The following is a 24,357-nucleotide window of genomic DNA, read 5'->3' as shown; positions in this document are numbered from 1 at the left end:
CAAATGAAGTAAAGGGACAGCTTTATAAAATTTTTGTTATAAATGTCAGGGAATTGACATTGAGCTCTTAAGAATGTGTTCAATTTATTTGTTTAATGTTTTCTCCTTTTAAATAAAAGTAATACTTAAGGTAAAAGGTGAATAGGAAATACACTTTTAGGTATAAAATCATAGACATTAAAGCTTCAATTACGTGCTGCCTTATTCATTATCTTTTGAAATACGAAACAGTATTTTTCATATTTAATATAGTTATAGTATGGACAAGGATAATAGTGCATTTCAAAATAGTTTTACTGTGTCAGAATTAAAATCTTGTCATTTAATTATAGTCTGAGAGCATTTTCTAATATATAAAATAGTTACGCTAACATCTGTTAATTAGCGTTTTTGAGATTAAGATAAAAATATGTGAAGCATAGTCTCTGGAAGTAGCCAGTGTGTTTCAAAAGGGTCTGTTATTACATTGTGGCTCTTCTCTGATAGCAAATCTTATGAATTAAAGAATGTATAATTTGTTAAACCTCTATATAAGACACATGGTTTTATATAATATAGTTGTTAAAAGTTACAGTTAGTTTAAAATAGCAAGTGCTTTTTAAAATTCAGTTTGTCATGAAATCTTTTTTAAAGACACCAAACAATACTGGCCTGGTTTTGGGTTAACCCTTAGTTGTATTTTGATGTAGTTCTTAGAAATGAAAAAAAAAAAAATCAACAAAAATATAGGAAAATGCCAAGAGTGATGTACAAATGTACAGTTAGCTCCAGAATAATAAAGATTTTATTAAAAATGTTTAGTCTTCTGGTGATAATAATTGTTCCCATCTTTGTGGTCCTTTTGTAAAAACATAAAAGGGCTACTGTTGCGTATTCTGAATTTGATAAATAATAAGCTGGTCATTGGTCACCTGGAGTCTAGGTTAGAGCTTGATCTCTTCTACCAAATAGTTCTTAGGTCTTGTCAAGTCATTTGAACTGTCTGGCCCTCAGCTTTTCCTTTGTACACTGAAGTGTTTGAAATAAAATTTTCTTTTTCTACTCTTAAACTTTTAAAGTATACCTATAACATTTTCTTTGTATGCTATGGCTTCGCTCTTTTCTCTGGGTCTAAGGATGTCAGTAGGTATTTTTGTAATTTTAATTGTTATCTTTGGTTTGTGTCCTTATACATTTTCTAACCTTTTATCTTTTTCACCTATGCCTGGTTGATCGTTCACTCATCCTATAGAAACTATAGTTGTTTCCTTGAAATCCCTATATCTAAAAAATTACCATATATTCTTGACTCTGATACCTCAGTAGGGTTGGGAATGTTGTCTTCATTTGGTAATAGAAAAAATTCTTCTAGTTTAAAAACTTTAGTGTTGCCTACTTTTGAGATTTGTAAGTAGCTCATTTATTTGTAGTAAAATGTGTCTTCTAAGCTAAGTATATTGATATTAGAGGGTCCCTCGGTATGGCCTGTGGGGATTGGGCCGAAACTTGCAGACCCCAATGCCTCCTGCCACTTCTGCTCATCCTGTCCCTGCTAAGCCATTTGGTAGGCTTGCTGCTGCTCCACTGTGGTCTCTGGACTGCAGTGGCCAGCTGTGAACTCTGCATCTGGCGCCCATCAGTCAGCTGAGCAGCGAGCACTCCTGCTGTGGGAGCATACTGACCATCAGGTGGCAGCTCCTATGTTGAGCGTCTGCCCCCTGGTGGTCAGTGAGCATCACAGTGACTGGTTGACTGGTTCTGTTGTTCGGTTGCTTAGGCTTTATATAGATAATGCATTGACTAGATGAGTAAAAATGAAAATTAACAGAAACTTCGCACTAGAGATTTTGATTTACATTCAGAAGGCCATTGCTAATAAATATTGTTTCTTTTCACAGGGCATATATCACAGAAGGAAGCCATGGAAGTGAGCCTTGACATAACAGCACTCAGCATTCTCCAGCAGCCAGAAAAACTTCAGTGGGAAATTGTTGCAAATGTGCTTGAAGATACTGTTAAGGATCTTGAAGAACTTGGGGCAAATCCTTGCTTAACAAACTCTAAGAGTGAAAAGACAAAGGAAAAGCACCAGGAACAACACAACATTCCCTTTCCGTGTTTATTGGCCGGAGGTTTATTAACATACAAATCTCCTGCTACCTCGCCCATTAGTAGTAATTCTCACCGGTCACTGGACGGTTTAAGCAGAACTCAGGGTGAAAGTATATCAGAACAAGGGTCAACTGACAATGAATCCTGCACTAATTCAGAATTAAATTCTCCTCTGGTACGGAGGACTTTACCTATTTTGCTTCTTTATAGCATCAAGGAATCTGATGAGAAAGCAGGAAAAATCTTTTCACAGATGAACAGTATAATGAGTAAAAGCTTGCATGATGATGGTTTTACAGTTCCACAGATTATTGAAATGGAACTGGATAATCAGGAACAGATGTTGTTGCAGGATCCTCCTGTGACTTACATTCAGCAATTTGCAGACGCAGCGGCCAACCTTACCTCTCCAGATTCTGAGAAGTGGAACTCCGTGTTTCCCAAGCCTGGGACTTTGGTTCAGTGCTTGAGACTGCCAAAGTTTGCAGAGGAGGAGAATCTTTGTATAGACTCTATAACGCCTTGCGCTGATGGAATTCATTTGTTGGTAGGACTGCGGACATGCCCTGTTGAATCCTTGAGTGCAATAAATCAAGTAGAGGCCTTGAATAATTTAAATAAATTAAACTCTGCACTGTGTAGTAGACGGAAAGGTGAGCTGGAATCCAATCTTGCTGTGGTGAATGGTGCAAACATTAGTGTAATCCAACATGAATCACCAGCAGATGTACAGACCCCTTTGATAATTCAACCTGAGCAGAGGAATGTTAGTGGTGGATATTTAATACTTTATAAAATGAATTATGCCACTCGGATAGTGACTTTAGAAGAGGAGCCAATAAAAATACAACATATCAAAGATCCCCAGGATGCAATTACCTCGCTCATTTTGCTTCCACCAGATATATTGGATAATCGAGAGGATGACTGTGAGGAACCTATTGAGGAAATGCAATTAACCTCAAAGAATGGCATTGAGAGAGAAAAAAAGTCTGATATTTCTACTCTAGGACACCTGGTAATAACCACTCAGGGAGGATATGTAAAAATATTAGATCTTTCAAATTTTGAAATTTTGGCAAAAGTGGAACCTCCCAAAAAGGAGGGCACTGAGGAACAGGACGCGTTTGTTTCTGTCATTTACTGCTCCGGCACAGACAGGCTGTGTGCATGCACCAAAGGTAAGTGGTTGGTTTGTTGAGTTTCTCTACAAAACTTATAAAGTTACTGTCTATGGCATTTGTTGATGTGTGAATTTTAGATCCATGACTCATTCTTTTATAATGAAGTGGTAAATTTTTCAACTTTTTAAATCAATTTAAAAACTTTTTTCTATTTCCCTAAATAAGAATTCTAACTGTAAATAAGTTAATAAATTTCTCAGAAAGTATTTTCTCTGCTTTAACCTCAAGAAAATAACCTGCTCTTTCTATGAGTCCTGACTCTGTATTTGCTTACTAAATTTGTGGCCTTGGGCAAGTTACTTTAAACACAGTAAACCTTTGTTTCTTTATTCATAAACTAGGATAAGAAGGCCTATTTTTCAGGCTTGTTAGTATGAAATAAAGTCATATATATAAAGTTTCTCTCATAGGTATTGGTCCTCATTTCCCTCAAAATAAAAATATTTAGCAAATAATTAGTATTTTTGCCAGGTTTTTTGTTTGATTTATTCCTTCCTATGAGTGATAGTGAAATCAGTTTTTTAACATCTGAGGCTCTGTATAAATTATCATATGTATGCATTTTTTATTTTATTTACTTAGTATGTATTTTAAGTCAGAAAGAAAAAACTATTATTGAAAAGGATTACTGACAATATCACATAACATATTGATAGTTTAGTAGGAATTTAGGGCCAAGAGATACTGAAGCCTAGGTAACTATAGCTACTACTTGGGCAGAGGAATTAGGTTTGAGAAGAGTGACATATCTCACGTAGTTATGGTAAGAATTAGCCTGTTTTTCCTCTCTTTAAAAATATATCAATACTTTAGCTAAAAATAATAATTGTTACTTTCAACAATAAATAAGTTAAATAAAATAAATAAAGCAAGAGATGACATTAAAAGTAATAATGGTGAATATAGTTGTTCAGGTTGCCTTCTTTGAAATATTTCAAGTGAAATAACAAAGATACAAACATCTTCAAATAACATAAAAACCTAACCAGGGTTAACTTGACAAATGGCAAGGCATAATAATTTTAGACTAATAATAGTTTGCATTAGTTAATAAAGTTTAGAAAACACATTAAAGTATGAATTTATTGTTCATCTATGGCCAGTTCATTGTTGTTAGATCTTTACCTCTGTTAATTTGTTTAGTCATTACACCAACTTATGAGGTATGTGTTATTGTCTCAATTTATAGATAAGGAAACTGAGGGAAAGAGAGGTTAAATAACTTGCCTATAGAAAGCTAGTCAGTGACCGAGTCAGCATTCAGACCTGGCATTCTGTCGTCAGAGTGATTAAGTTATACTGTCAGAATGTACCCAAATCATAAGACTCATTTGGTGACTTTTGGAATCTTAATCTGAAAGATTTAAAAAATGAGAAGAATTTAATTTGCCATTTGGCATGACATCACCAGTGTCTTAATATTTTTGAAAATATATAAGATGATTCCCAACTTAAGATGGTTTGTTTTACTATGTTTTGACTTTAAAATGGTGCAAAAGTGATATGCATTCAGTAGAAACCAGCTAGGCTAATCTATGTTCAATAGGTTATGTGCATTAAATGCAATTTTAATACTTTCAATTTAGGATGGGTTTATTGGGAAGTAACTCCCATCATAAGATGAGGTGCATCGTTTTTATTTCTGGAGTTACAGTCTTTGTGGTTTAAGTTGCCACAGTCTACTTCAGAATAATGGTGACTTAATTCTAGTAATATATGAACATTTTTCTGTAATTAAAAAAAAATATATATTTTATTGATATTTTACAGAGAGGAAGGGAGAGAGAGAGAGAGAGCTAGAAACGTCGATGAGAGAGAAACATCGACCAACTGCCTCTTGCATACCCCCTACCGGGGATGTGCCCGCAACCAAAGTACTTGCCCTTGACCAGAATCGAACCTGGGACCTTTCAGTCCGCAGACCGATGCTCTACCCCTGAGCCAAACCGGTCTCGGCTATAATCTTTTTTTATGCTACCTTTGTGCTATTGTCTTAAGTATAATATTTAGATGTTATAAATCCAACCAAAAAGTGTTATTTTGTAAAATCTTTGTCTCATAAAAAAGTTAACACATCAGAAAAAAACATTTTGATCATCTAATTGTTATTTCTTTTTGTGTATGTGAATTTGGTATTGTCTTCTTTTATCTTGAAGGATTTTTAATAGGCAGGTTTGCTAGCAAAAATTTCTCTCAGTCTTTGTTTATCTGGAAATGTCTGGAAGTGTCTATTTCACCTTCTTTTTGAAGAATAGTGCTATGTATGTAGAATTAGTTGTTGACTTCCTGTACATGTCATTCTGTTGGCTCTGGCCTCCATTGTATCTGATGTTAGCTGTTAATTTCTATTGTAGTTTCCATGTCTGATGAGTTATTTTTAACTTGCTGCTTTGAAGATTTTCTCTTTGACTTTGACTGTAATGTATGCATATCTGTGGATCTTTTTGTAGTCAGCCTACTTGAGTTTAACTGAACTGATTATATTTGTATAATGTTTTTCATCAAATATTGGCAGTTTTTGCCCATTATTTCATAAAAATTTTTTCTATGTCTTTCTCTCTTTTTTGAAATTCTCATTACATGTAGTATGCACTTAAATTTCATCTGCCCCATAGGTCAAGGAGATGCTTTTTTCATTTAAATTTTTTTTTCTTTCTTTTATTTAGCTTCTTTGATTTCTACTGGTCCATTTTTATTTCACTGATTTCTTCTACTGCCACTGCAAATGCACTTTGAGCCTCTCAAGTGAACTTTTAATTTTAATTATTTTACCTTTCAACTCCAGAATTTTCCTTTGTTCTTTTCTAATATTTTTTGTTGTTGTTGAGATTCTTAATTTGTTGAATCATTTTTCCCATTTGTTCCCTTAATTCTCCTTATCTGGTTTCTTATTTTATGAAAATATTTACAATTTCTTACTTGAAATTTTTGTTCGCCAAGTCTAATTTTGGGCACTCAGATATTTCTCATTGATTTTACTTTTCTTAAGCATGGATTGCTCTTCTTTTGCATGTTTTATTGTTTTTAATTTAATTTAATATTGGAAATTTTAAATGACATTGGCGAAACTCTGGATTCTGATCCCCACTCCACTACTTCCCCCCCTCATCCATCCTTCTTGATGGTGGTTGTTCTTTGTTTGATAACCCACTTGGACCAAATCTGTGAAATATGTTTCTTTTGCAGTGTGTAGCTGCTGCTGCCTCTCTTTTTTTGTTTGTTTTAACTTTAAGCCTTGTTTCTTTTTTATTGTTAACTCTGTGTCCACATGCCTTAGTATTCAGCTAAAGATTTTGATAAGTGGTTTTGCCCAAATACCAAATACATTAACCACCAAGGCTGTGTTCATGTGCTCCCTGACTTTCATTTTCTTTATTTTTGTGTACTGTTGAGCCCTCTCAGATCGTCCCTGCATAGGCATTGGGGGCTTGTTTGGGAATGAATGTGTTGATGGCTTAGGCCCAGCATGATCTTTGCTACACATGTGTACAACCTCTAATCAGTGTAGGATTTATAGAGAGTTTACCAAACCCCTATGCTTCTATCATGTCTTTTAAGTTAAAATTCCTGATTATTTCCAGTGGTTTACTTGCCCCAGGATCCTGACTGCAGGTAGCAGAGTTGATGGGCCTCATTTTAGTTGCCACTGAGCTACTTTAAACTGACAGCTCTCCAAATCAATGAGCTTCTTCTGGCAATGGAAGTGAATCAACTGATTTTACAACTGGTCGAATGACAATTTTGTTTAGGTTTATATAAAGTTGCTTTTCAAGAAGAGACTTTATTGTACTCCTAATTCTGGAAGTGAATATCCAAATGCTGTTGCTAGAATAATGGTGGTTGTTTTTTTAAATATATTTTGTTGATTTTTCACAGAGAGGAAGGGAGAGGGATAGAAAGCTAGAAACATTGATGAGAGAGAATCATCGACCAACTGCCTCCTGCACACCCCCTATCGGGGATGTGCCCACAACCAATGTGCGTGCCCTTGACCGGAATTGAACCTGGGACCTTTCTATCATCGCTCTATCCACTGAGCCAAACCGGTTTTGGCTAGAATATGGTTTTATTAATTTATTTTTGTCTTAAAATTTTGCTAAGTTTGTTTTCTGTATTTTTCTGTGGTAGAAATATAAAAAATAGGGATTCAATTTCATTGTGAAATTATGACTTTTTTATTTCTTCCCCTACCCCATTCACTGACTTAAAGGTGAGGGAGAGGGGAGTAGAAAGAGAAACATTGATTGATTGCCTCCCATATGAGCCCTGACTCGGGGATCAAACCCACATCCTGGGTATGTGCCCTGACTGGGAATCGAACCGCTGGCCCTTTGGTACATGGAACAGTGTTCTAACTAACCGAGCCCCACTGGCCAGGTTTGTTACTGCTGGGATTGAGATTGGCCCTTGATCCCAAAATAGCTAGTGTATTAGTTTCCTTATCTATTAAGCGGCTACAATAACTGTCCCTATCTTAAGGTTTTTATGAAAATTAAATGAATTAATTTAAGCATTTAAAATAGTACCTAACACATAGCAAGTAAATACTAGCGAATAATTATTATTTTAAAACATGTTTGTGTATTTGACATTTTCCTAATTTAACTTTCAGTTGGCAATTCTTGGCAGTTTAACTTCTTAGTTCTTGGAAATATATCACTTTGTTGAATTGAACTGTGACCTTCTCATAGGTCAATGCTCAACCACTGAGCCACACAGGCTGGGCTGTTACCCTTCTTTATCTGACTATCAAGTGATAATAAAAAAAATTTTCTTAACCAAGTAAAGTGCACTTGTATGTTTACCCATCCATGTATGTATGTTGATGAAATATTACTACACTGTAGGTGGTGAGCTTCATTTTCTCCAAATTGGAGGAACCTGTGATGATATTGATGAAGCTGATATATTAGTGGATGGATCCCTTTCGAAAGGAATAGAACCATGTTTAGAAGGTTCCAAACCTTTATCGAATCCTTCAAGTCCTGGCATTTCAGGTATGGTATTAAGTTTTTTTTTAAAAATGGTATTAAGTTTTTAAATAATTTAAAATTCCTGTGATGCTCAGAGTTTTCTGAGTCTATTTTTTAAATTTTATTGTTAATGCTCACCTGAGGATATTTTCTCATTGATTGTTAAGGGAGAGTGGAAGAGAGAGGGAAAAACAGAAACTTGATGTGAGAGAAATACATCGATTGATTGCTTTCTGCACGCACAGACCAGGGCCTGGCCAGGGAGGAGTCTGTAACCAGGATACTAGAATCGAACCAGGGACCCTTTGGTCCACAGGCCGATGCTCTATCCACTGAGCCAAACTGGTTAGGGCTGAGTCTATTATATTCCTACACAATATTTTAATTTCTGTATTGGCATTCTTTTACGAGGATTGTTTTTTTGTATTAGTTATTATTTTCCCAGTAGTTGGAAAATGTTACAAACATTAAAATAAGAAGTGATTCTCAACTTGGGGTAGGTTAACCAATATTGGTTCAGTTATCTAAGGAAAAAAATTGCATTGGTCATTAAGGAGCTTTTGGTTTAGCAAGGGAAGAAAAAAAAAACATGAAAAAGAGAAGACTTATTAAGTAAGTGTAAAGTCAGTGGAATGGCCTATATTATTAATATTACTATAGGAGTTGAAAAGTCAAAAAAATACTTTCACCTTACAATAGCATATTCAGACCCTAATTGCCCCATTGTGAAACTTTAGATATCCTATGTAATAAAAGCCTAATATGCTAAGTATTCAGTCAACCTATTGGCCCTTCAACCAAATCAAAGCGTAATATGCTAATGATAATCTAAGGCCGCTCAACTGTTCACTGTGACGTGCACTGACCACCAGGGGGCAGATGCTCTGATTAGTAGATTAGTTTGCTGCTGGGGTCGAGTTGATCAGGACTGAGTGAGATGGGTTGGACAGGCCTTCGAGCCTTCCCATGGTCCCCCCCCCCCCAGCAGGCCGACCTCTCTCTTCCCTCCCCGACCCTGATCATGTACCGTTGGGGGTCCCTCCAATCCGGGACCCCTTTGGGGATGTCGGAGAGCTGGTTTCGGCCTGATGCCGAGGGACCTCACTAGAGCACAAATTTGTGCCTCTAGTATGATTATAAAGAAGCTGTAAAATTTCTATTGCATAGTGATTTCTTAGCTGTGGTAACATTACTGTTAAAATGCATTACTCAGGTGTTTGCGATGATGCTGGTATAAACAAATCAACTGTGCTGCCAGTCATATAGAGTGTATAGCACTTTGTAGTCATATACAATACATCATTTAAAAAAAAATGTTTTTATTGACTTCAAAGAGAGGGAGCGAGAGAAACATCAATGATGAGAAAGAATCATTGATCGCTGTCTCTTGCATGCCCCTTACTGGGGTTGAGCAGCAACCCTGGACTTGAGCCCTCACCAGGAATCGAACCATGACCTTCAAAGCTCAACCATTGAGCAACACTGGCCCAGCTATCCTCTACTTTTTATTATTACTTTAGAGTGTAATCTTTCTACTTACAAAAACAGTTTTCTGCACAAACAGTATGCTATGTAACACTAACAGTAGTCTCACACATCTCATGTTTGCCATGTTTCCTGATTGCATTATTTTCTCTTGTGCTTGATTTATTCTTGTTTTGTACAGTAATATGCTGTACATACCACGTAGCCTAAGTGTAGTCCAAGAGAAGTATGCCATACTACAGAGCATAGGTATGTAGTAGGCTACGCCATCCATATTTGCATAAGTAAACCATATGAAGTTTGCACAATGATATAATTACTCAATTATAAAGGAGCTGTAAAATTCTTATGTATTTTCTTAGAATGTATCCCGTTGTTAAGCAGTGTATGACTATAATGTAAAGAAAAGACATTGACATGCTGTTAATATTTATCAACAATTTAATACAGTTACAGTTAGATTTATAAAGTGCTAAGCTTTGAGAAAAAATGTGGTTTGAAGTACACTTAACAATTTTATGGAACTTGGTTTACATTTTCTTTGTGAACATATTCTAAACCTATTAGATTTTGTATTTTAGTCTTCCTTTAAGCTTTTGTTAATTGGAACAAGATTAACAGCCTTAACAGCCTTTTATCTTTCTCTAATGTTAGACATTTCACAAATATGAATATATGTATTTATTAAACAAATAATGTGTCTGAAGCCGATTGTTACTCTTATAATGTATGTATATATGATATTCTCAACTATCATTGAAGTGGAAACAAATACTATTTAAAGGACAGATGTTAAATGATCTCCATTTTTTTCATGAATAAGAAAATCTAAAATTTGATATTTATCTGATGTAAATTAGACTTTCATTTTAGCACCATCTTTTCTTGCTCTTTCTAATTTAGGGCGAGGTAAGATTAGTGAGTACTTTTCTAATAGGTTGACTTTGGGTTTCTCCAGTAATGAGTACCCTTTCTATAATTTAAAATATTTAAGATGTGTTTTTCTTATGCTTGTTATGTAGTCAGTGCTAATTACTTTAGTTGCATGTAGGTATCTGAACCAACATTATTAACTTTCAGGATATTTAGTAAATGTTACAATTTGAGTAGATAATAACGTTAATTAAAACTAATTTTTTAATAAAACTGACTTTAAATTTTTCACTACTATTAAGGAGTTGATTTATTGGTGGAGCAGCCATTCACCCTTGACATCTTGACATCTTTAGTGGAGCTAACCCGCTTTGAGACTTTGACTCCACGGTTTTCAGCTACTGTTCCTCCATGCTGGGTAGAAGTTCAACAAGAACAGCAGCAAAGGAGGCATCCTCAACATTTGCATCAGCAACACCATGGAGATGCTGCTCAGCATACTAGAACTTGGAAACTACAGACTGACAGGTAAAACATTCTTCCAGGGTACTAAACTGGAAATCCATATAATATATTTTTTAGAGGCAACAGAATTCTTAGATACATACTGTTTCTCTTTTTATATTAATAGCTTTTGTTTTATTCCTTGCCTTAATTTTGGAAGTTGCTATATTCGTACTTGTAGAATAAAATAGTGAAAATAATATACCAGTGTCATTAGTTTGGCCACTCAGTCCACAAATTTAACACTTGATGAATGATGGAATTTATATTGTAATAGATAAACAGTAATCAGATATTGACTATTTCCTATACTCATAAAAATATTGAAATTTGTTAAAACAATATGGGTATAGAATAGTTGTGTGTGTACATGTGTGTAAGAATGAGATGTAGAGAAAGCAAATTTGTCTAATATTTTTAATATAAGGGGCCAAAGAAAGGCCTCCATGAAGACATTATTCAGAGACAGTAGGAATGCAAAGATAATGAGTATGTTTTATAAATTATAGAAAGAGCAAGACCATTTGTTGGAGTTCAGTGAACGTAGTGGGATTGGTAGGAGGCCAGGTCTAAAACAAGTAGCTGGTAATCAGATCATGAATGTATTTATAGGCCACAGTGAGAATTTTATGCTGAGTGAGATGGGAAGATGTTAGAGGGTTTTAAGGGGTGATGTGATATAATTTACATATTAGAAGGATGCTGTAAGACTGCTGTGTTGACTATCGATTGAGTGGTTGTGGTGTATTTGTTAGGCAGCAGTGATGGAAGCAAGGATTCTAGTTGGGATGCTGTTGTGGTAATCCATATGAAATGGGGAGGGTAGGTTGAGCATGGTGATAGTTGATGGAAGTAGTGAAAAGAGTGATCACCTTCTGGATATGAATATAATTTGGAGATAGAAGGAACAATATAATCTGATGTGATGAACATCTGATGTGAGAGAAGAGTCAGGGATGACTAAGGTTTTGGGTTGAACTAGTTGAAAAATGGAATTTTGTTTGCTGAGATTGGAATGGACAATCATGAAGTTTGGGTTTATAAATTTGAGCTGTCTGGTAGACATTTGTATATGAATCTGGAATTTAGTGGAGGAGAATGCTTTGGAGATTGTTTTTGTTTTTTAGCATATATCTATATAGAATTTAAATCAGAATGGATAAATAAATACAAAAAGTTCTTGTTTTAAAATGCAGATTCCTGGGATTCTACTCATAGATTTAGGGTCAGGCCCAGGAATCTATAGATAATTCTGATGCATAATAGTCCATACTGTAAGTAAAAAGGGTTTATATAATGTATAATTCCCAAGGCAGCTAAGGTAAGATGATTCATGGTCCTAAGTAACCATTGTGTTGGGAGCTGCTTATCTTTTCTCTGATATGGAGAAGCCTTAAGTTTTGTTGGGGGCTAAAAATCAGTGTAAAATGTGATATTAATTGTAATATGGTTATGGCTGATGGAAGATTTTGTTTTATTTAGCATATTCTTTCTTTTTAACAGCAACAGTTGGGATGAGCATGTATTTGAATTGGTTCTGCCGAAGGCTTGTATGGTTGGACATGTGGACTTCAAATTCGTTTTGAACTCGAACATCACCAATATTCCACAGATACAAGTGACACTGCTGAAAAATAAAGCTCCAGGCTTAGGGAAAGTCAATGGTAAGAATGAATAAAAATTTATGTTTGTAGATTTTATCTTGTAATTGGTTTCTTTAAAAAACTAATTTGTTGTCTAGGATTGCCAGTTACCTCTCCTGCTCTTATCCCCAATATATCTTGCTCTACTTTTGATGATTTTATTTATAAAAGTTAATCCTGAGAATACTTTAGGCCCAGTATTGTTCAGAATTGCATAAACTTTTAAATAATTTAATTATGCATTTTGGGGAAATACAGTTAGTTCTTTAGTGAATTAGTTTCACTTTTAGCATTATTAAACTTAATATTACTCTTTTTAAGAGGAGAATTGATTGGGAAAAGGACTTTGTTATGAAAGTCATATCCTTGTAAGGTTACTAGTGAAACCCAACCTTTCATGTCCTGCCAGAAATATACCCATTTCTACTTATCTTTGTCACAAATTTAGAATTTGATATATTGAATTATAAAAATAATGCTACACATTTAGCATATAGATTTTACTTGTCAGTCATTTCTTCTTAATAGGTTAATTGAAAAGGCAGGGGGTAATTTTAGAGTAAAATGGCTACTTTACCCAGGGGGTTAAAGACTTGAAAAATTTCCTATTTAAAAAAATGTGTGTGTGTGTGTGTGTGTGTGTGTGTGTGTGTGCGTGCGTGCGCGCGTGCGTGTGTGTGTGTGAGAGTGTGTGTGTGTGTGTGCGTGTGAGAGAGAGAGAGAGAGGTGGGGGGAGGGAGGGACAAGAGAGAGAGAGAAAGATAGAGATCTTGTATGTGTACATCCTTTTGAAATATGACAGATTCTGATTTAATTTGGCTTAAGACTTAGACATTGATCTTTTTAAAAATTCTGCTGGTGCTTGTACTCTGCAGCCTAGGGTAAGAATTTTTAGTTCAGTTGCCAGCAAATTATTTTTTCAGGTGAATATTTTACCACAACTAAAAAAGAGATGAGTGTATGAACAGTTAATGGAATCTATTTTTTTTTCTTCCTAACCACCATTTTGTAGCTTCTGTGATGAAAATCACAACAGTTCCCAGTTTTATAGAAAATTTTAGAATTTTAGGCACTAAAATCATTGATATTAAGTAAAATTAAGTTTACTAATATTTTTATCCTCTAGAAACAGCAGTAGATAGGCAGATCACCTTTCCTTTGTCTCCAGCTCTTAACATTGAAGTGGAACAAAATGGAAAACCGTCCCTGGTTGATTTGAATGAAGAAATGCAGCAGATGGATGTAGAGGAATCACAGTGTGAGTTACATTATAGAGCTGTTGTCTGTGACAGTAAAAGGAACAGTGACCAAAGCATCAAGCTGGGCACAGATTTCCTTATGGCTTGCAAAAACTTGGTTTTAAGATCATGATTAAATAGTAACCTGTAATTCTGCTTTGGCCAAATGCTTTAACTTTCAGCTTATCTTTTTTAACACAGCTGTGCTATTACTTGCATTATTGTTTTTTAATATTTTGGGATTTGAAATTATGTTATGGCTTTATTATTACTATTGAAAATCAAAGTGAATGTAAATAAAATGGGAATAGAAAAAAACATAAAATGTCAGGTAATTGATTATTATAGTTCCTTATCATGATAGTGGATTCATACTTGAACACATTCTAAGTATGGTATTTTGTGTGGTGGTAATACATGTAAATGGGACAGGTATTTGTTTTTTATTTTTATTTTTATTTATTTATTTTTTAAAATATATTTTATTGATTTTGTACAGAGAGGGAGGGAGAGAGATAGAGTTAGAAACCTCGATGAGAGAGTGTCCCCAAGCCGACGCTCTATCCATTGAGCCAAACCAGTCTCGGCGGTATTTGTTTTTTAAATGTTACATTTTAAATTATCAACTACTTTAAAAGAAAATGTATTTTTCTTTACAGGTCTTAGATTATGTCCATTTTTAGAAGATCATAAAGAAGACATTCTATGTGGGCCAGTATGGCTTGCTAGTGGCCTTGATCTATCAGGACATGCTGGGATGTTGACATTAACAAGTCCCAAACTTGTTAAAGGTAAAGTAACATATTTTACCAAAGCAGAATAAATAATGACCCAATTTTAAAAATAGGAAAACCCCCCACAAAACCCTGACTTACTAAAAAGTAAGGTATTGTTTTATTTGGGGTTTTTATTAGCAATTCCATCAATTTCCTGGTAGCTGACATCATTTCCTCTCATAAATTACTTTAAAAAAATTTTTTTGCTGAAGCCGGTTTGGCTCAGTGGTAGAGCATCGGTCTGTGGACTGAAAGGTCCTGGGTTCGATTCCGGTCAAGGGCATATATATTGGTTGTGGGCACATCCTTGGTAGGGGGTGTGCAGGAGGCAGCTGGTCGATGTTTCTCTCTCATCGACGTTTCTAGATCTCTATCTCTCTCCCTTCCTCTTTGTAAAAAATCAATAAAATATATTTAAAAACAAAACAAAACAAAAAAACCCAAAAAATTTTTTTTATTGATTTCAGAGAGGAAGGGAGAGGAAGAGAGAAACATCAATGATGAGAGAGAATCATTGATTGACAGTCCCCTGCATGCCCCCTACTGGGGATCTAGCCTGCAAAGGCTATACCCTTGTCCGGAATTGAACCCAGGATACTCCAGTCTGCAGGCTGACACTCTTATCCACTGAGCCAAACCAACTAGGGCATAAATGTCTAATTTTATATGAAATTTTCTGACCCTACTTTCTTTGTCTCAGAAGTCTTAGTGATATTTGGAAAAGCATAAAGTGAACACAGGGACTTTAGTGTGATATAACAAAGCTCTTTAAAGTTGCCATCTGTACCCTGACATGTGTGCCTTTCCCATCAATTGGAGAGTTCTGTGTCTTTGGCATGTTTATTGTATATTGTTATAATACAGTTTCTGAAGAGGGTTTTTATAGAAGAGTGTTCTTGATATGTATCAGATGTAACAATTTGAGAGTCTCAAGTAAACATAAATTATGTAAACATAAATTAATGTATATTTAAAAATAATTGGCAATTATACAGATAATAGATAGTGCAGTAGGACTCTTATTTCAGCTTCTCCCAGTTTTGTAATCATGGGGGGGAAAAAGCCGACGAACAAAATACTCCCTTATTATTAAAGTGAATTTGGAGGTGGGGTGGGTTGTGGAGATCTTTCCCAAGCCAAGAAATATCTGACCATCTAAATGACTTATTTTATATATGCTTCCTTTATAATGTTTATCTACATTTAAAAAATATATATATATTTTATTGATTTTTTACAGAGAGGGATAGAGAGTTAGAAACATTGATGAGAGAGAAACATCGATCAGCTGCCTCTTGCACACCCCCTACGGGAGATGTGCCCACAACCAAGGTACATGCCCCTGACCGGTATCGAACCTGGGACCTTTCATTCCGCAGGCCGATGCTCTATCCACTGAGCCAAACTGGTTCCGGCTTATCTACATTTTTACCGTTAGTTCTGGTTAAGGGCATATATACCTATTGGGTAGTTTGCAGGCTCGATCCTTGGCCCAGGTGTGGGTGGGAACCAATTGATGTGTCTCTCTCACATCGATGTTTCTCTTTCTCTCCTCCTCTCTCCATTCTCTCTGAAGATCAATGGAAAAATATCCTTGAGTGAGGATTAACAAAAAACAAAAAAAGAAGAGGGTAATAGTGTAGTGCTAGCATGCTGGGCAGGCAGATCTGTGGAAAACAACAAAGGCTATAATCACAGGAAAATTTAATGTGTTGGTGCAGCAATTGGCTGATGGTTTGTTGATGAGTGTATTAATTTGATCCATGCAATTATATGTTTAAACTACCTTTGAGGTCGGTACTACAATATTATTTCCATTTTACGTTTGAAGGAACTGAACCATAGAGAGGTTAATTTGTCATATGCCTTATAAATGGTGGTCATTTTCAAACCCAGGTAGTGACCCCAAAGCCTTTGCTTTTTCAACTATTAATACTATAATGCTTATTTGTTTGGGTGTGCATGGGTGTATAAAAGGATTGTGTGGATACACATATGGTGGTGCCTTAATGACGGTTTTTTTATTTGTGTTTTTCTGTGATTCGTAAAAATTTGTTATTAGAATCAATAATGTTTTGGAGAAAATAAGCCCAACAGTAAAAAAATTTTGTCTTATGCTACTCATGTAACTCCTATGCTTCTTGTTCTTTGGCTACCAATTGAATATAAGAAGGTATTGAATTATGCTGAAATAGCAGTGTCATTTGAAAGAATTCTGAACTGTGTTTCTTCTTTTTTTTTTAAAGTTATTTTTTAAACTTTCATTGTGAAGATAAAGAACAATTTGCCCTTTTGGTGATTCAGTTATTTATTCCTTTCTACCTGCTCCTCTAGGTATGGCAGGAGGAAAATATCGTTCATTTTTAATCCATGTCAAGGCAGTGAACGAACGAGGAACAGATGAGATCTGTAACGGCGGTATGCGTCCTGTAGTAAGACTTCCATCCCTGAAACACCAGAGTAACAAGGGTTATTCACTTGCTTCACTCTTGGCAAAAGTTGCTGCAGTCAAGGTATGAAACAGTTATTTTGAACTATAATAATCCAGTTTTAGACAATGAGATTTGACACACTATTGGAAGTAGTATGACCATTGTGTGTGGTTTTTTCCCCAGCAGATCATTAGGTTTTTTTTTTTCCTTTAGAGTGACTTAAAAATGTTGAAAAGAAAATATTTTGAATTAAGTTTAAGTAAATGACGTAAATTGTATAAGGTATACTTAGTAAGGAGTAATTATTAGTTAGTACCTCCCTTTACCTTATTTTAGGTCATAATATTTATTTCTTTAGGTGAGAGAATTTGATTTAATGACTGTTACTGATAACTCACCACTTTTTTCTTTTATGTTTTTTTCTTTTAGTATGTAGAAAGAGAAGTTGGGAGTGATTTTAGAGATAAATTGTAATATTTTATGGTTGATTTTCTGCAACTAGTCTCTTCATAATTGTCTGATCTTGGATTTTCCTGAAATTTATAGAGATTTTGTTTATTATCATTACTCATAGGCAACAGTAGCTTATATCAGTAATACCAATCATGTTAATATAGGTTTTCTTATTTTTCAAGTACTTCTGTGCACTTTATCTGACTTAATGCTTAAAATAACTGAGATAGGCAGAGCAGGTGCAAGTATTATTTTTATTTTTGATCAACTGTCGGGGCCAGGTGGGTCAGTTGGTAGGAGCATCTAGCCGTGCCCCATGGAAATTTGCAGGTTCAATTCTCAGTTGTGGGTTTGATCCCAGTGACACATACCTAGGTTGTGGGTTTGATCCCCAGTGGGAGCACCTCCGAGAAGCAACGGATAGATGTTTCTCTCCCCCGTAAACGTTTCTCTCTTTCTCCCCTTCCTCTCTCTAAAATCAATGTAAAAAATCTTCCAGTGAGGATTAAAAAAAATTTTTAAGTGAGTGAACATTAGAGAAAGGGAGCTATCATATATTATGTAGCTTCTGTGCCTAAGCTGGGACTTGGATTCAGGATGTTGTCATTGCAATCTTAATCGTTGGGTATTAACTTTAATTGTGTCTTTTTCTCTTCTATTATAATTCTGAGGGAAATTAGTCCTTTAATGAATATAAGGTAAAAAGTCATTTTAATTTGATATATGTTATGATAGTCATAATTCAGTTATTGTTCTTTATTTGAAAACTTTAATAATAAATACTTTTTAGTATCATTTGTTCATTCAATTACTTATTTTTGTATATATAGGAAAAATCATCTAATGTTAAGAATGAAAATGCAAGTGGCACTCGTAAGGCTGAAAACCTTAGGGGTTGTGACTTACTTCAAGAGGTCTCAGTTACAATTCGAAGATTTAAGAAAACATCAATTTCTAAGGAAAGGTAACCTCATTCCCTTTCCCTATTATTCTTATAGTAATAAAAGTAACATGCAAAAGAAGAATAAATATACTAACACAATATTTTAAAATCTAAAACTTGAAAAATCTTTTAAAATTTTTATTTATTAAAAGCTTGTAATCCCAATCAGAGTATTAATTGTCTTTCCTATTTCATTGATTTAACCATAGTGTCTATATACTGCTTGGTATATACCAGGAATACAATATTTACAGCATGAGGAAAGAAATAAATAATTTAAAATTTTACTCACTATATCAGAATATAATACATTATCATAAACTTTATTTCTTTTAAAACTGTCTACAAGCCAAGTATAACTTACACACTATTTTAAATCTTTTAATACCATAACATTAAGTTCAGCGGCTGACATTCCACTGTAATATTTATTTTCAAAAGTTCTTTTCTTTTAAATTGTGATATTCATGATTTTCCCTGGCTGGTGTTGCTCAGTTGGTTGAGCATCATCCTGTGTACTGAGATGTCAGTGGCTCAATTCCTGATAGGGCATATGCCTGAGTTGCAAGCTCCATACCCAGTAGGAGGTGTGCAGGAGACAGCTGATGAATGTTTTGGTGTCTTATCAATGTTTATTTTTGTCTCCCTCTCTCTGCCCCTCTCTAAAAATTATAAAATTCATTGAAACTTATTAAAAAACTGTAATATTAATGATTTAAAATGAAACATATGATCAAACAGCTTGTGATAGCTTTTGTCTGCTTTATTTTGGTTGTTAATGTATTTATATTTTCTTTTTTGTAGAGTACAACGATGTGCCATGTTACAGTTTTCGGAATTTCATGAGAAGCTTCTTAACACCCTTTGTAGAAAAGCAGATGATGATGGCCAAATCACAGAACATGCCCAGAGCCTCGTGTTGGATACTCTTTGTTGGTTAGCAGGAGTACATTCCAATGGACCTGGAAGGTTAATAATTAATATTTTATTACCATTGGTGATTGCTTTTTGCATGTTATGATTGCAAGTTCAAATGTGTACTATCGTTTTGCAGCTCAAAGGAAGGAAATGAGAGCCTGCTTTCAAAAACACGAAAATGTCTCTCGGATATTGTACGTGTTTGCTTCTTTGAGGCAGGTCGAAGTATAGCCCACAAGTGTGCCCGATTTCTAGCCTTGTGCATTAGGTTGGTGTTTTTTTTAATTTGAAAGTATACTTTGTAGATGCATTTGCAGTTTGGTGGGTGATACCTTATCTCTAGTATAATGTGAACCTTGTTGAATGTATGTATAACTTAAGAGAACTTGTAAAAGTTGATGAGATTCTAAGAAAAAATTTAAGGCTTTTAGGGGGAAATGCTATGTTAAATAAACTTATTAGTAAATAGGCTTCTCTGCCTATTAGTGGCAGTTGAGGGAGTTTGGTAAGGGATACTCTTTCCCAACCTTCACGCATATTCTCCCTGGTTGTCTTTGGGTCCTTTACCCGAGGCCGTGTTCCCCGTTTTATGTCAGTTTTTCCAGGTTTATTTGTAATATTGACCAGATCGTTTTCTCTAGACCCTGAGACTCTTACCTAGGAGTATTTAAAAGCTAACAGTCAATATTGACTGTACCTGCTTATCAGTCCCGTTTGGTAAAGTGAATGGTTTAATGCATAAGAAAACAGTTATAAAGACCCTTAGTATAATTAATCCTTACTATCTTTTTGCCTCTTAAGGGCAGATTTTTATTGTGATCAGTATGAATACATTTAGAGTATTTTTAAAAGAACTGTACCATCTTTCAGTTGAATTTGAACCTTGAGTATCAATGTATTTAAATTTTTCTTTTAAAACTTTTCAGTAATGGAAAATGTGACCCGTGTCAACCAGGATTTGGATCTGTTCTGTTGAAGGCTTTACTTGATAATATGTCATTTTTGCCTGCAGCTGCAACTGGTGGTATGTGAAATTAGTTTTATCACTAGTAACTGTAGTCGTGGGAAATATTTCACAATATACTTAGGATTACTTAGTAACTTTTTTGTATATTTTCCTTTTTTCACTATCTTTTTAAGTGGTGGTTGTGTTCTGATTGAGTGGGTGGGTGGGTACTTTCTGTTTAATAATATTGCTAGGAAAAAGTGGGGATAGATAAGTTTAAATATCAAGTAATCTTAATATATACATTTTCTAATTTAATTGAAATCATTGAATTTGGTGGGGTTTTTTTGTTTTTTTGTTTTTTTTTACTGACTATAGATCAGATATCACAAACTAAAATGCTAGTAAGTGATCAGAGAGGTATATGATTGGTAGGTAGCAGCTATAATCAATTGAAATTCTCTAAAAGGGGCCAGTGGGTTTTTTTTAGTACACGAAGACTGTGGTAATATCATTCAAGAATTAATGTAATTATCAAGTAGGAATTGAGAAAGCAATCCCCTAAAGTAGCATATGCATAAGGTAATGAAGATTAAATTTTTAAAAAATGTCTTTTGCTGTTTTATGTTGTTATTGTGAAAGGATACTGATATGCCCTTTTAAACCTAATGCTGTATTTTTTAATTTTTTTTTAATATATTTTATTGATTTTGTACAGAGAGAAAGGGAGAGAGATAGCAAGTTAGAAACATCGATGAGAGAGAGTCATCGATCAGCTGCCTCTTGCACACCCCCTACTGGGGATGTGCCCGCAACCAAGGTACATGCCCTTGACCGGAATCGAACCCGGGACCCCTCAGTCCCCAAGCCGACGCTCTATCCACTGAGCCAAACCGGTCTCGGCCTAATGCTGTATTTTAAGTAGCCATTTCTTACTATGTTTTCTTTTATAAATGACCAACCCATTCAACATGTTATCTCAATGAGATAAATATATTTCATAAAGATTTGATCTTTGGGTATAACAGGAAAAAAGCTTTCTCAAATTTATTTGGTAAATGGCTATTTATCACTACCTTAATTTATTATTAATTTGTAAAAAAATATTTTTATTAATTTCAGAGAGGAAGGGAGAGGGAGAGAGAGAGATAGAAACATTACTGGGGATCAAGCCTGGAACCTGACCATGTGCCCCAACCAGAATCAAATTGTGACCTCCTGGTTTATAAGTCAGTTCTCAACCAACCACTGAGCCTCTTCAGCCAGGCACTATCTTAATTTAGATAGTCTGTTTATTGTTACCTTAAATATATAGTAGGCAAAACTCTTAACTCTATGTTATATAGAGTAGGATATTTTGGATTTGGTTGATCATTTAATAGTTTTCTATGATTAAAATATTTTGTTGACAGTAATCTGAGAAGTGAAATGCTTAAAATTTTGGTGTGTACTTAGATATCTCAAATTTTATAAAAGAGTATTAAAATACATCACCATGATCATCTTTTAAGCAATATTGGTCTGTATTTATTGTCAGTAAAGAATAACTATACTGTATTCACTTGCTTAGTAAGGTGTGTTAGTTGTATGTAACTCAATGATGCCATACATTGTTCTAGAAAATTTTAGTGCTACAGAGAAACAGTATTTCAGGATGGATGGCTTGAAGGCTCTGACATCTTTATATGTTTCTACCTATTCCAAAATGTCCCTCAGAGTCATCTCATGTTATTGAAAATCTAAATGTGTAGTTAGGAACGTGTAAGTTGGTCCTTCTTTGTAAATTGCAAGCTGTAAGAAAGTGTGTCTAGGAAAAGGAGACACTGATAAATATGTAATCTGAAGTTTTCTTTGTTAGAGAAAAATGAGGAGACGTTGATTTTTGTTGTTTTCAGGTTCTGTCTATTGGTATTTTGTCTTACTGAATTATGTTAAAGATGAAGATTTGGCTGGGTGCAGTACAGCTTGTGCATCTTTGCTTACTGCTGTGTCCAGACAGTTACAGGACAGGCTAACGCCAATGGAGGCTTTACTTCAGACAAGGTATTTTAATAGATATAATGACTAAATAGTGGGCCTTTCTGGACATGGTACCACCTTTACATAGTACTGTCACTTATTTGCTTAAAAACCATTTTTTCTTACAAAAATATATTGAAATTCTACCCAATCTTTTCCCAAATGATAATAGCCTTTCTTTTCCCCTGCCTTTTTTTCTTTTTTTCTTTTTCTTTCCTGAAATGATTCTGTTTACCAATTTTGGAAGTCCTGAAGATAGTTATTCATAAGGCTAATAATAATAAAATATTTAAAAATTCTATTTCTTGCTAATAGAAGAAGGATTTAAAGTAATTTGTTTCTCTATTGTTAAAACTTCATGGGCAGAATTATGTAAGTCACTTATAGCCCTTAACCAGTATTCTTTATCTACTGATTAATTACCTAACACTTCAACATAATGAAATAAAATAGAGTTGCACAATGGTTTAGTAACCATTTTTAAATTGGAAATCTCGATTTTGATGGAATTTTACTCAAAGCCTTTGTACCTTTTCCTGGGTAATGTAGTGATTGTGGTGAGGAAGGGCTGCCTCATATCTCTCCCATGCTTCAATCTGCAGTAGAAGATTCAGTGTGGATTCATTAGCTGCCAGCTTATTGGGATCACATTTGTTGACTCTGGACTTTGTCTTTTGGAGTATAGGTTTACAGAGATCACAGTTGAGATTCACTGAATTTAATGGGTTAAACCTGGTTAGCATCTCTTTCTGCCCTGTTTCAAACTTCTTTTAAAACCAAGTAAATAGGTAATTTGTTAATTAGATGGTTGACAGGAAAATTTTTAGGACATTATTTTGTTTTTCAGATATGGATTATATAGCTCACCATTTGATCCAGTCCTCTTTGATTTAGAAATGAGTGGCTCTACTTGTAAAAATGTATACAACAGCAGCATTGGTGTTCAATCAGATGAAATTGATTTGTCGGATGTCCTTTCAGGTAGTAACTTATTTTATTAAAGGAATTTCTGAATTTTAAAACTTGTATTTAAGCTACCATTGTATTCTTAGATTATAGTTTCTATATTTTACCTTTAAAAACTAAAATTTAGAACTTAACATATATGAATCATTAAACTATTTGCCTTTCCTACTTAATCTCCCATCCCTCCATTATTAAGGCTATTTTTGAAAGAGATGTGAACTTGTTTTTTATGTTTCATTGCATGTCAGTTTGACTTTAATACTCAAAAGAGAGTATTAAAAATTTTATTACTTGTTGTGGTCTTTTCACTTATATTTGGTGTGCTTTTCCTGTCTTTAAATCAAAGAACATATTTCACACTAAAAATAAAATTAGAATGTACTTGTTGTAATAAACAAAGGTGCAGAAAGAAAAATAATTTTCTGCATCTACCATTCCACTCTACTGAGGAAAACTTTATGCACAGTGTTATATGTAATGTAAACATTTCTGAAGAAAATACATTTAGAATTGAAGAATTGAATTGACTATAACATCTATATATATAAAAGCCTAAGTGATCATTACGATGGAACGACTAGTCGCTATGATGTGCACTGACCACCAGGAGGGATACGCTCAATGCAGGAGTTGCCCCCGGTCCACAGGCCCCGATCAGCAGATGTGGCCTACTGACCAACCTCCTGGTTCCTCCCCCGGCTGGCAGGTGCCTGTTGTCCCGTTGGGGTTGGGACAGGCAACCAAGGTGGGTGGGGGCAGAATCATTGATTGGCTGCCTCCTGCACATCCCCTACCAGTGGGATCCCTCGGCCTTGCCTGTGGGATTGGACCGAAACCAGCTCTCTGATATTCTGTGAGGGGTCCTGGATTGTGAGAATGTGCAGGCCAGGCTGAGGGACCCCACTGGTTCATG

General features: G+C 34.9%; 1 protein-coding gene across 18 annotated transcripts in view; it reads left to right on the top strand.

Moving 5' to 3' along the window:
• The window catches only part of BIRC6 (baculoviral IAP repeat containing 6), a 150,116-nt gene that overhangs the window by 35,057 nt on the left and 90,702 nt on the right, over positions 1–24,357 (top strand). For 12 of the 18 annotated variants that reach the window (XR_004987346.2, XM_036434801.2, XM_036434805.2 and 9 more), the window contains 13 exons: positions 1,878–3,272; positions 8,123–8,272; positions 10,909–11,134; positions 12,614–12,774; positions 13,880–14,011; positions 14,651–14,782; positions 17,102–17,280; positions 18,483–18,616; positions 19,400–19,564; positions 19,650–19,781; positions 20,440–20,537; positions 22,355–22,502; positions 23,326–23,459. Coding sequence is in view for 17 of the 18 variants with exons in the window: in XM_036434801.2 (XP_036290694.1) it covers positions 1,878–3,272; positions 8,123–8,272; positions 10,909–11,134; positions 12,614–12,774; positions 13,880–14,011; positions 14,651–14,782; positions 17,102–17,280; positions 18,483–18,616; positions 19,400–19,564; positions 19,650–19,781; positions 20,440–20,537; positions 22,355–22,502; positions 23,326–23,459 (3,186 nt within the window). In the remaining variant the exon portion in view is untranslated. The remainder of the gene's footprint in view (positions 1–1,877; positions 3,273–8,122; positions 8,273–10,908; positions 11,135–12,613; positions 12,775–13,879; positions 14,012–14,650; positions 14,783–17,101; positions 17,281–18,482; positions 18,617–19,399; positions 19,565–19,649; positions 19,782–20,439; positions 20,538–22,354; positions 22,503–23,325; positions 23,460–24,357) is intronic. The other 6 variants (XM_036434800.2, XM_036434798.2, XM_036434797.2 and 3 more) reach the window with 4 other exon arrangements.

Source organism: Pipistrellus kuhlii, unplaced genomic scaffold (assembly GCF_014108245.1).
Source record: "Pipistrellus kuhlii isolate mPipKuh1 unplaced genomic scaffold, mPipKuh1.p scaffold_m20_p_13, whole genome shotgun sequence".
Lineage (NCBI taxonomy): Eukaryota > Metazoa > Chordata > Mammalia > Chiroptera > Vespertilionidae > Pipistrellus > Pipistrellus kuhlii.
The sequence above is the reverse complement of the archived record's forward strand: the minus strand, read 5'-3'. Positions and strand labels throughout refer to the sequence as shown.